Genomic DNA, 11,881 nt, shown 5'->3' on the forward strand with positions numbered 1-11,881 from the left:
TTTTACATCTCTTTGCAGGTGATGAAGCAGACTGAAAATGTTTTATCATTTTCCCTTTCATCTCCTCTTTCTATCATCTTTTGTCCTTTTTTTCTGTTTTACCTCTACTGTTCTTCTTACATTGCAGTGTCCACATAATGTGTAGAACTCCCTGCATAATTATGATAAAGCAATTTATATGCATGAAACAAGCGGAACACTATGGCAATAGCCCTACTGCTCCACTTGTGAAAGTAAAATCTATTGGGCTCTTTTTGGCATCAAGACAATTATTCCTATTGCCACATTGCCAGACTGGACACAATAAAAAAAAAAATATATATATATATATATATATATATTTATTTATTTATTTGAGAACATTTAGCAGTGAATCTTTTAACTGTATATTTTGCAGGGAAGAAAAATCTAACCTGAGAATCATTTAGGTGTAAAATTGTTAGGAATGCAAATTAGACTAACTCTAATTCTTTTTGCTAAACATCCAATAACTCATGAGATTAATATCAGCCCAAGAGGTGCAACAAAGTGCATTTTCTTTAAATCTTTACTTCTTCCACATCTTTGTTGTTGCTTTATATCTGTAACAAGGATTAGAACATTTTCCCTAATAGGTCATCGTTTTAGACAAATCTGCAAAAAGTTGGCATAACACCTTAACACTATCACATCAGAGGAGAATAAAGTTTTTCTAAGAGAAATAACTTTGACTGAATTATTAAATACTGCAAAGTAATTCTACTGTGTCCAAGTCAACCTAATATATATAGAGAGGAAAATAACAGATTCTGTTGTGTCAGGAGACCAACAACAACCTGTAGAAAAAGCACAACAAGTATCAAGTATTCTACACGGTTAAATATTATCTATATAATTAAAAGTTTGATCACAATATTAATAATCCATTGAATAATTCACCTGCAATCTTTTCTGGACTATCTGAGAACAGCAGCTCCACTTTTCCACCATCTGGGAAACGGGAATCTGGAATATTGATAGGAAAAATGAGACAGCTGGACATGTTTCCATTATTCCTTCGCTGGTTTTTTGGCTCCTGTGTTCGTTTAGGTGTGCGTAGAGCCAATAGATTTATCAGTTACAGATTAAAGCCTGTGAGAGCTGAGTGGAGCTGGAACAAAGCAGGTTATAAATACCTTCAGCAACACAGTCAAGGTCTGCCTTGCAGAAAGAGAGGGAGTGTCCAGCTACCAGGCCAGTGTGGAACTGGAGGCGCAAAACCACTTGGCGACTCCCTGACTGGCTGTCTTTATCATAACAAACCACCTAAAAATGAGAATGATAAGCTGAATAAGCTGACAGAAGTCATGTTTACTGTTTAGTGTTATGTTTCTCAATGGTATGACATAAGAAAAGAAACAAAAACGACTACAATTGGATAAACAACACACTTCCAAACATCTGTGGACTTGCGCTCTTTCTACCACTGTCAGTGGCGTGCATAGAAGGGCAGGGGCAGAAAGAAAAAAAAAGAACACATGTACTGTAGCACATCAACACCATTGTAGACGGCATTTTAGCATGTGTTTTGGATCCCGAGGGATAACTTAGGCATGCGTTTTGGCTCTTGAGAGGGCACTGTAATGTGTTTTGGCTCCCAAAAGGGCACTTCAGCCAGTGTTTTTGCTCCAGAGAGCGTATTTTAAAATGCATTTCGATTCCTGAAGGGAAATTTTAGCAGGGATTTTTGGCTGAGAGGGTCAATTAATATACATTTCGTTTTCCAATAGAGTACCTTAGCGTGCATTTTTGCTCGCAAAGGTAAAATGCATTTTATCATACATTTTACAACACTTTGGCCAAAAGGGGGGCAATTGCTGACTGACAGGTGAAAACATATGTAAAGTCGTTGGCAGAGAACAAACACTCAGACCACTTTGACTTTCTTACCATAATATCCCCTTTGAGTAGTTGGGCCGGTTGAAGCACAATGTAGAGCCGATCAGTCTGAGCAGCATTGATGTTGCTGAGATGGATGCAAACACATATTAATTGTTGTCCTCTGTCTAACAGCACTTACAGTGTGAAAATGATGAGCCTTACAAGACAGGTGATGTGCAAACGGCATGCAGACTTTGGTAGACTCTAAGGAACAGGCAGCACCCTATGAGAGTAAAATAACATCTTGTAGTTTAAAAGAAAACACTATTTAAAATGTTCAGATTATGTTTTGAGAAAAAAGACAGATTATCATAGATGAACAACTTCAAAAGTTAGTGGCTTGACAAATTTGTGAGTGATCATCTCTCTCTCTTTTTCAGAAACAAAAAAGAGCCATCTGTCACACGATGCTTCAAGTCAACTAGGTTGGTGGTTCTTAGTCCTATATAGTTTTCTGGCCATTTATCCATTTAATCCTGAAAAAGGCAGGAGGATTAAATGGATAAATGGCCAGAAAACTATATAGACCACCTTTAAAAAAATGGAGCAGACACTTGTGAGCTGGTGTCTTCTAGCTGCTTACCTCCATCTGGTCTTATTTTGGGGATACCATAAAGAACAACACAGAGCAGAAAAGACGGAGAGGGGTTCATCCTCAGCCCTCCTTTTAACATGCTGCCCACCATCCAAACATACCTGAAGAGACAAAGTGAGCATCTGTTTGGTAACTGGAAAAGATAAACTAATGAATAAAAAAATTTAAAAAAAACTAATAAAAATCTAGATTGAATTTTTATATGTTTTACTTATATTTCAGTAACCTGGGGATAAATCTGATAATTAAACATTAAGACTGAAGGTGGGTCATAGTTCCCCTTGCTGGTTTGAGTTTCTCACCGTTTCTGGGAGGGGATCATCAGAGCAGAGAGCTTGTCATTGTAGAACTTCCTCATGGCAAAGTGGTCCAAAGAGAGGTCTGCACTGAGAAAAATGCACATGTTCATAAATATGCTGTTATTAGCCGGGCTGCAGATGGTTTGAAACAGGGAATTAGCCTGCAGAGGTATCTGCCTAAAATCATGTAATTCAGAATCATATAAAAGCTCTAAATTATCTTTAAATAAGCTGTAAGAGGTTTTTACCTAAAATGGATGGTGTCTTTTGGCTAAATTTGCGTATTTTCTAGCTCTAAACTTTTCACAAGCCCCAACATGCCTGCAATCACAAGCTCTTGGGTCATTCGCACAGGGACAATGGTCACAATCTGATATTTCCCAACTGTTCAGCCATGATCAGCATGTCTACACACACACACACAATGAGCATGAGTTTGATTTGTATCCAGCTGAACTTTGCTGCTATCTGAGGATGAATTGAAGCTATGTCCTTGTAATTTCTGTAAAGGGATGAATAACCTTTAAAACCTGCACCCCATCAGATGCCATCTACATCAAAACAGCAGGATCTTTGACTAAGGACCACAGAGCATCAGGTTTGAAGTGTCCTTCTTTTTTGTATCTTTAATTCTGGTTCATTCATTTCCACCCCCTCTTTTCTTTGCAGGGATAAATGAGCCCCCTAAAGAATGTCTTTAAGACTTGATGAGCTTCAGGATGAAAGCTTTAAAAATATTCAGACAAAGACTGGGATTTCCGACATAACCAAAAAAATTAAAGTAGTACACAATCAATATTTTTGTACATCTAATTTGTATGGATTTCTTTCAGAATATTATACAACTTAAACCAAAATGTCTGTATCAAATTGAGGTGGAACATTTTTTTTTTTGTTTTTTGTTTTTTGTCAAGGTTCTGTAATAACTGTCGTTGATACTTATTTTTCAGGTGTAAATGTCTTGATTTGATTGGGGGAAAAAATGTTTTTCAGAAGAAAGGAAGAGATAGAGGAACCCAGTGGTAAAACCTTTTATAAGATTAATGTCTGTGGATCCCAGCAGACTTGGTAAACCTGCATTAGGTGCAAAGAACGGCTCTACTACATTATGAGAAATCATTAAGAAACAATTTCCCTTGCTGTTTTACCGGCCCTATAAACCCCAAAAATATGCTGACATTATTCCAAATAGTGCTATAAATGCACAGCAATTTCCAGATCACTGAATGTAGTGAGAAGCATCTTCGGCTTACAGAATTGCATATACCTCACCATGGTCCTCTACACTGCAAACCCAGACTCTAAAACAACATCATCTACCCATGGGAGATTTATTGAAGCTCAAATAAAAGATGGGGAGAATCTTATAACAGGTGGCTCACTGCATTGCTAATGCATCCCGAAAATAAATCTCTACGTCTTCAACAACCGAATTTAATGTAATAGTGCAAGATTCATTTTATGTAAATGGTGCTGAGTAGAGACAATTGATCTATTTCTCAACACCCATAAGACTCAGAAATATAACTAACAGTAGAGTTTTGTAAAAGTGGTCTAAACCAAGCCTTATTTATACATCAGTATATAGATGGCAGGCACTAAGTAAAGTACTGAACAACGCAGACACAGAATATTGGAATTAAATCACATCAAAAACCCATAAAGGGTGAAATGCCAAAGAGAATGTTTTGTCTAAATCAACTCAAAACTTACAACAAATGTGCTACACCTTTCTACCTTCAACAAATCTTAAGAATTTTTAGAATAAAAAAAAATATGTGCACCTGGAGAATAAATAACCAATATACAGCTATGGACTTTTTTACAGAAATGGATTTTTGAAAACAGCAGCAAAATCAGAGATGTGAAAAATGACAGCAGCATTTTATTAAATTGACTTATGTTGTACAAGAAATCTGTTCTTAAACGTGTTACCTGGCAGACATGTTGCTGAAATGGATGTATGACGCCACAAGGACTCCAAGTCGTCCCCTATCCCCCTGTTGAGAACAGATTTAGGCTTAAATAGTAAGTCCCACCATGCAGCACACAGATCAGCTCATTACTGTGAATGGGTAGTGCCCTTATGTTTACCCTGCAGTGTAACACCAGAACGTGCTTTGGATGACCTTGTAGCCAGTTCTCCATTGTTGTGCACACGTTAAAGATTTGATCCAAACTTGGAGCTAAGAGATCCAGCCAACCTGTGTTAAAAACCTAACAGGAAAGAAGCAAACAGGAGCATCACATCCAAACAGCCCTGCAGCTGAGATTCCCGTTACTTTTAGACATCATAATTACCGTGTGGGTCATTTTTGTGAGAATGTCATCCTTCTGGGAGAGGTTGATGAGCTGCATTAGAAAAGACAAAATACACTGAGCTGTTGTAGATTTGATAAAATGTGACAGGCTACATTTTTTATTTGTCTTTATTTGGTATTTAATTTTTTTAATTGAAACCAGAGGGAGGGCTTAGCCCTTCTAGCCCACTTATACCAGCCGTTCATTGTGCCCTGCCACTCACTTTAGTCTGATCTGAGGAGAATGAAATGAAGCAACCTATTTTAAACTTGATAAACATAGTAAAGTGAACTGGTATTTATCTTTGCAGATTTTGTGCATGTTTACATTTTTTTTTAATTAAAATGTCTTAGATCATTGAACACATTTTAAGAAAGGGCAAAAATCACTAAATACATGGAAAGCAAATAGAAAACAAATCTGTTTTCAGAAAATTATTTGGTTCTTCTTTGCACAATTTGTTTAAGTCAAACCTGTTGGAGATTTTTGAGCATGTTTGGCCTGTTTAATGTCATTCCACTGCATTTCAGAAGGATATAATATCAGATATCAGTCAGCTAAGATCTCTCATAGCTGGATTTTTTCATTTAGGGTTTTTTAGGGAGAAAACACTTCATAATTCAATCAACTCACACATGTCATCAAAGTCCTAAAGCAGCGGGACTTTGTTTCCTGTTCTAAAACACAATTTGGATGTTTTATCCCAAAGCATGGAGACACAGCAGGGATAATATGTGTTAATTTTTATACAAACATGTTTAAAAAAAAAGATTACTTTACCAGCTGGTCCTGGAGCATCGGCTACTGATCAGACACAGTCGGTAAGCATTTGTGTGGTTAAATAATGGTTATCACTATTTGCTGTGGTCATAAATCTTTTTAAAAAAGGGCATTTTTCTGACAGATACTAGCACTTTTTTCCCCTTACTTGTTCTTTATGATGTTTAGAGGAGCATAAAGAGCTGTGTTTAGCTAACCTCTTGCTATCAAGTATGTTATATATGTGATTTCTGGATTTATCAGTATGTATAGGTAACTCATGCAGTAGTTTTGTGGGTTTTTCCAAACCTGTGAATAATTATAACTAACTTAAGGGGCATTGACATTTAGCACCAGATTGGTTTTGTATAAGTTATTTTCCTTAAATTCTGAAAAGTAACTTTTTTGAGCTTTTTGAATGAATGGTTATCTTTGTCTGGTTTATTTCTTTGCTTGGTTATAAACTTTTAAGTTTGGCAAAATCTGTTGGTTAAAAGTGAATAAGAAAATGTATGCAATTATCCCTCTTCATTCATATTCTGCATTCAAAGACACTGATCTGTGTTTGGATTTGGAAAAAGTTCCAACGATTTATTTTAGATAAAGAAAAATAAGCGTAGACAGTAAACAGCTTGTATCAAAACAGTATTATCTTACCATGTAGTTGTGTCCATGCTTAGATTCTAGCATAGGGATAATTTTTCTCAGATTCTCCAAGTAAAGATCCTCTGGACATGTAGAAGGACAGATGATGCTGATGATCCGCTCTGTGACGTATGTCAGGTCGAATTGTTGTATTTCTTCCATGACAGGTTTTCATTACATTGGCCTCTGCAAAAAAGACAGGATGTGACGCAGGGTATTTATACATATAAACATGAGGGGGAACTTGGTAAAACTTTTTGAATGTGAGATCTTTCTAAGTTTCTAACACAGCATTTGTTTTAGACCTTTTGCCAAATAAGTTCACTGACAAAATGGGATTTGTGTTAAAGAGGAAATTTCTCATTTTATCAGTCCTAGGATCTCCTTTTGTGGCCATATTGCTAAACAAAGTGAGGTCAAGGCCGACAGAAAGCTTAGTCACTGACAACCCCCCCGATTTAAGAAAGTAGATGCGCCAATCACGAGTTTATGAACTCAGCAGATTACAAATTTGGAACAACTGACAAAGACAATAAAATGTGACCTTTTGGCTTCAGAGACACACTTAAATTTCAATAACAAGACATCTTCTTAAGAAGGAATACATTTTGCGTCATATTTTGTTACATCTGTCCAGTTAAGGTGGTCCGTTATCCTTTCAGCGATTTTTCAGTAATCTTTTTACACCATTAATTTTGAGTTGGTTTAAAGCAACTTCTCTTGTATTTTCTTGTACTTCCAAATGTCAAAGGAAATGTAAAATCACACAGAAGATGTTGACGTGTGATTTGGAAAAAAAGTTAACCTATCATTGTAAAACTAATAAAAAAAATTATATTTTAAAATAATTAATCAACACACTTATGAGAGTCTTCAAAATTGATTTCAAATAAATTCTATTACCTCAAGGTCTTGCTCATATATCAATAGTAGCTATGGATAGTGTCATCCTTAGGGGTAATTAACCAAAACCTTGGGGATATGGTATAATTTAGATGCTGTTTTGAAGAGCAATATTCTGAAATTCCCTTTGCTAATTATCTTCTCCTTCTCCAAATGCCAGTCAAAGCTGCATTCCAGAAGCTGACTTTAACCCTTTCGATTTGTAGATAAAACTGTTAACTTCTTACATGAGTCATTCTGGTGATGTGGCCAAAAAGATTCTTAGACCCATGTCAAGAGTAAGCTTTCACCAGTAAAACATCAGTGATCCTGTCCTTATTTAAATTCCAAGTTTCAAGAACTGTTAACCTTATTCTGACATAAAAGCTCCATCATTGATAAACAGGAATCAGGAATTTTCGATCCAGACTTTCATAGGTTATCTCTCATGCAGCCTTTTGGTGAGATTAGAAACTGTTGTAAGGAGTGTGACTTCCTTCCACATTCTTGTGTAAACCACCAACCCTGTGGTATCTGGGTATATGTCAGTATTTGGAACAGGAGGAAAATAAAACTGTTTTCCGGAGTGATACTGACACACACTTTGTCGGCAAGGAAAACACAAAGAGCAGTGGTTAAACTCTTGTTCACCCAGGCCATGTGACCGCAGAGTAAACAGTGATGCAACCCTCATACCAGCCACACAGACAATAACACCCTACTGGGAAACTCGACAGCAGCTCGAAGAAATAAAAGAGTGTATGAAACTCATTCAGAAATCAGACATTTTGGGAAGATTTTTAAAAATCTGCATATTTTTCGTTACTTATTTTGTTGCCATTTTTGAAACACATCATGTGGGCTGCATCATTTGTGCAAAAGCATGTACACGGGTTTGATTTCATGTTTAGAAACAGGTTTATGATGAAACAACAAATAAGATCCAAAGCCCAAATTAGGGTTGTGATATAATTATTCTCAGAAAAGGGAAGCAAAAAAAAAAACAAATAGATACTTCTAAATATATTAAAACACGTAATTAAAATATCTCATGAGATCCACATATAATTCAAAGCAAAGTTATTCTTATCTTCAAATGAAAAGTGTCTCTTCTAGTTTATCTCTCCTAAATTTTAACTTTGTGGGATTCATGACCTTAACCCCTAAATAATGTACATAAACATTAAGCAATCTGTTAAAACCTCAAAAGTTCTGAAAGTGGACAAAAAATAAGCAGTGTTAGTAAATGCAAAATGTCCAAATTAAAAAGATCTTATTGAGAAAAACATAAAATATACAGACAATATATAGATTTTTGAAACTGACTGCAAAGGACCCAAAAGAGATGACAGAAAATGACATGGATGTTAGCTACTGACCTAAAAACAGTCTCCACAAGTTTCAAAAGCTTGCACTTCACAAAGTATAAGAAAAGAGATTTAAATAGATATTTAAAATTATCTGTACGGAAGAGGATTAGGGCCACTGAAAAAAAAAGTTTAATATGGGAAAAAACTCAGAATTCTGACTTTTTTTTCTCAGAATTCTGACTTTAATCTCAGAATTGTGACTTTTTTCTCAGAATTCTGACTTTAATCTCAGCATTTCTGACTTTAATTTTAGAATTCTAACTTTTTTCTCAGAATTCTGACTTTTTAATTAGAATTCTGACTTTAATCTCAGAATTTCTGACTTTTTCTCAGAATTTCTGCCTTTCTTCTCAGAATTCTGACTTTTTTCCCAATATTAAATTGAAATAAAATGTAAAAATCAGTTGACTTTTTTTTTCAGTGGCCTTAATCCTCTTCCACAGATCTGCTTACTGCTGAGGTAAACAAAAATGCTAAGTAGTTGCAAAGAGACATGAAACAACCAACATAGAAGTGAAAGTGACGAGCAGATGCTTCAAGGACACTAAAAGCATTGTCATTTCCTAAAAAAATTGAAATAAAACATGACTAAACTATAATTAAAACACAGATGCTTGCAACTAAAAAAAGACACAGTATGAAAGATAAAAAAATAAAACTGAGAGAAAAATCTGATCAAAACAGATTCAATCTGAAGACCAAACTATTTGAAATGAACTCAAGAAAGATTAAAATATTTCAAAGAAAAACTTTAAATAAAATCACCAAATTTGTTCAAAGGGAAGTGGTGACTTTCAACCCATGTTCAAAACTTGTCATCTTAAGTCCTGGGCTTTGACTTTAGTTCTCTCGTGAAAGTTTGGGTTTTTTATTCCCAGCCTGTTCCCTCACTTCTCATGTCTTAGTTTATCCCTGTTCTCCAGAGAGTTCATGCCAAACCAGCTAACTGGGCAAAGCAAGCAATCTTAATGAGGGACTTCTCTTCGATGATGTATTTCTGGGCTGTTTTTCCAACATTTTTTTTTTTTTTTTACTGCAGTACATCTAAAAATATCAAGCTCAGCCTGAGAAACCAAAACAAGAAGTGTGTGTTTCAACCATGCTACACTGAAAAGTCCTTGACTACTAAATTAGCCACGTATAATTACAGTCTCTATTTCCCACTTTTATAGAATGGAATTTCCAAACAGATCACCCACCTTTGTTTATTCTATTAATCCCCAAGTTTCAAAAGTTATCAATTCACAAGTTTTCCAAAGAAAGTAAGTTGCTTGGTTGGACGCAGCGTACTTAAAAAGGTTTGACTGTTACCTAAACCTTCTGACCATTTGAAACTGAAAGTATGTACCAAGAACTTCAATGAACAGCACCCTTGCATGACTGCAAACTTAGTGTCTAACTGTATTTTAGGCAATTATTTTTCCTATTCTCTAAACACTTTCAAAAACTCTACTTATTTATGTTCAATCTCAAAGTAATCACAATAGCAATATTTACATAGGTTAGATTAGAATCAAGGTTTTTCAAGTAAAGAACTTATTGGCAGGGATTTCACTCCTTCCAACACAAGCTGCCTTTTAGTGCTGAGCTAAAGATGAAATGGGATCTGAATACCTCAGCAAACACCTCTGTTTGGACTCTATGCTTTAATATGTCAGTAAATTAATCTTCACATTTACAGTAGAATCATTTGTCAGTAAGATCTACCACCTATTATGCTCTCCCTTTAGTCCCATTGACATGCGGGGAAAAGAAAACTTAATGGAACAAAGGGCAGGTCAACATTGGTTCAAACCTTTCTCTAACCTGTCAGGAAGCAACAGAAAAGGGGCTTACCTTAACTGCAGCAAACAAGGTGTTATAGTTACAGCACAGCACTGCAAGATGAGTGAAAGTCAGAGTGAATGGTAATACAAAAAGTCGAGGTGGAGATTTGACAGTAGGTGGGAGGAGGAAGAAAGGGGGGAGAGTATGATAAAGTATACTATAACAGCTCTGCTTGCACTTTGCCCTCTGTTGGACTGCAGTGTGACAGCAGTTCACTCACGTCTGCACAAACGCCCATAGAAATCGAGCAAATCCTCTTGGAAAACACAAACAAGAGCTGATTAAACACTTTTATCAGCATGTTGTCTGTGCTGCACCATGATGACATTATAAGCTTCTTAAAATCACACATGGGCTTTGATTAGGAAAACAAGCTAGAACACTAAACAGGTTTATTTATGGTGTTATTACATTTAGCAAAGTGATATTCTAATGAACAGTTTTATGTTGTATTTGAATAAGTTGTAAAAAATTTAGAATCTAAAACAAGCAATGATGATTGTTGTTGTTTTTATTATTGTCATTATAATAAAAGAAGAAGCAGAAGATTTATGTAAATTATTATTGATGAAAAGAAATACTGAGTATGTGTTAACTGCTTCAATAACATATTTCAATCTAATAAAAAGTTAAATGTTGGTTTTAATGTCAAATAATTAAATACATAAAAACATTTTGGTTTATGAATAGGATGGTGAGTTTACATGATTTTCCTGTGAATGTATGGATTACTTCAGATAACATTACTTCAGATAAAACAAGAAAAACTATTAAATGGTAAAGTAATGGAATAAAATACGAAACTAAAATAGTTAAAAACACAACTACTATAATAATGTTTTATAAAATAATTGTTCGAAAACAGTTAAAAAAAATCAAAAATATACATACTAAACATTACTAGCAATATGTATGTAATCATTGTTTTATAAAAACTGATAATAACTGTAGCAATGTAAAAAAAAAATTGAAAGAGAAAAAATAACAAAAAGAAAAAAAAATACTTTCTTTAGTTTTGTCAGTTTTTTAAAGGCAATTCTGGTAACGATGATAATGCAACATTTATTCCACCAGATGGCGCTAAAGTGTATTTTATAAATACAACCTGTCAAGATAAACGTGCGTTTGAATTAACGAGTTTGCGGGAACAATTCCCTTGAAATATGTTTTTTGTTGTTGTTGTTGTTGTTGTTTGTTTGTTTTTTTCTTCACAGACTTATGAACATTAATCGTTTTAAATAAAGAAAACAAGCCGCTGTAACTCCAAACTACGTTCCCTTTACTGTCTTATTCCGGCTCGTAGA

General features: G+C 35.0%; 1 protein-coding gene across 1 annotated transcript in view; it reads right to left on the reverse strand.

Moving 5' to 3' along the window:
* LOC107083027 (tensin-3-like) overlaps positions 1 to 6,725 on the reverse strand; it is a 53,170-nt gene extending 46,445 nt beyond the window's left edge. The window contains exons 1-10 of the mRNA XM_015371961.1: positions 6,511 to 6,725; positions 5,095 to 5,145; positions 4,888 to 5,010; positions 4,729 to 4,793; positions 2,797 to 2,880; positions 2,483 to 2,595; positions 2,062 to 2,122; positions 1,909 to 1,984; positions 1,155 to 1,284; positions 919 to 984 (exon numbers count right to left, since the gene is read on the reverse strand). Of these exons, the coding sequence (XP_015227447.1) occupies positions 919 to 984; positions 1,155 to 1,284; positions 1,909 to 1,984; positions 2,062 to 2,122; positions 2,483 to 2,595; positions 2,797 to 2,880; positions 4,729 to 4,793; positions 4,888 to 5,010; positions 5,095 to 5,145; positions 6,511 to 6,660 (919 nt within the window). The 5' untranslated portion in view covers positions 6,661 to 6,725. The remainder of the gene's footprint in view (positions 1 to 918; positions 985 to 1,154; positions 1,285 to 1,908; positions 1,985 to 2,061; positions 2,123 to 2,482; positions 2,596 to 2,796; positions 2,881 to 4,728; positions 4,794 to 4,887; positions 5,011 to 5,094; positions 5,146 to 6,510) is intronic.
* Positions 6,726 to 11,881: the final 5,156 nt, after the last annotated feature.

Source organism: Cyprinodon variegatus, unplaced genomic scaffold (assembly GCF_000732505.1).
Source record: "Cyprinodon variegatus isolate N-32 unplaced genomic scaffold, C_variegatus-1.0 Scaffold67, whole genome shotgun sequence".
In the NCBI taxonomy this organism is placed as follows: Eukaryota; Metazoa; Chordata; class Actinopteri; order Cyprinodontiformes; family Cyprinodontidae; genus Cyprinodon; species Cyprinodon variegatus.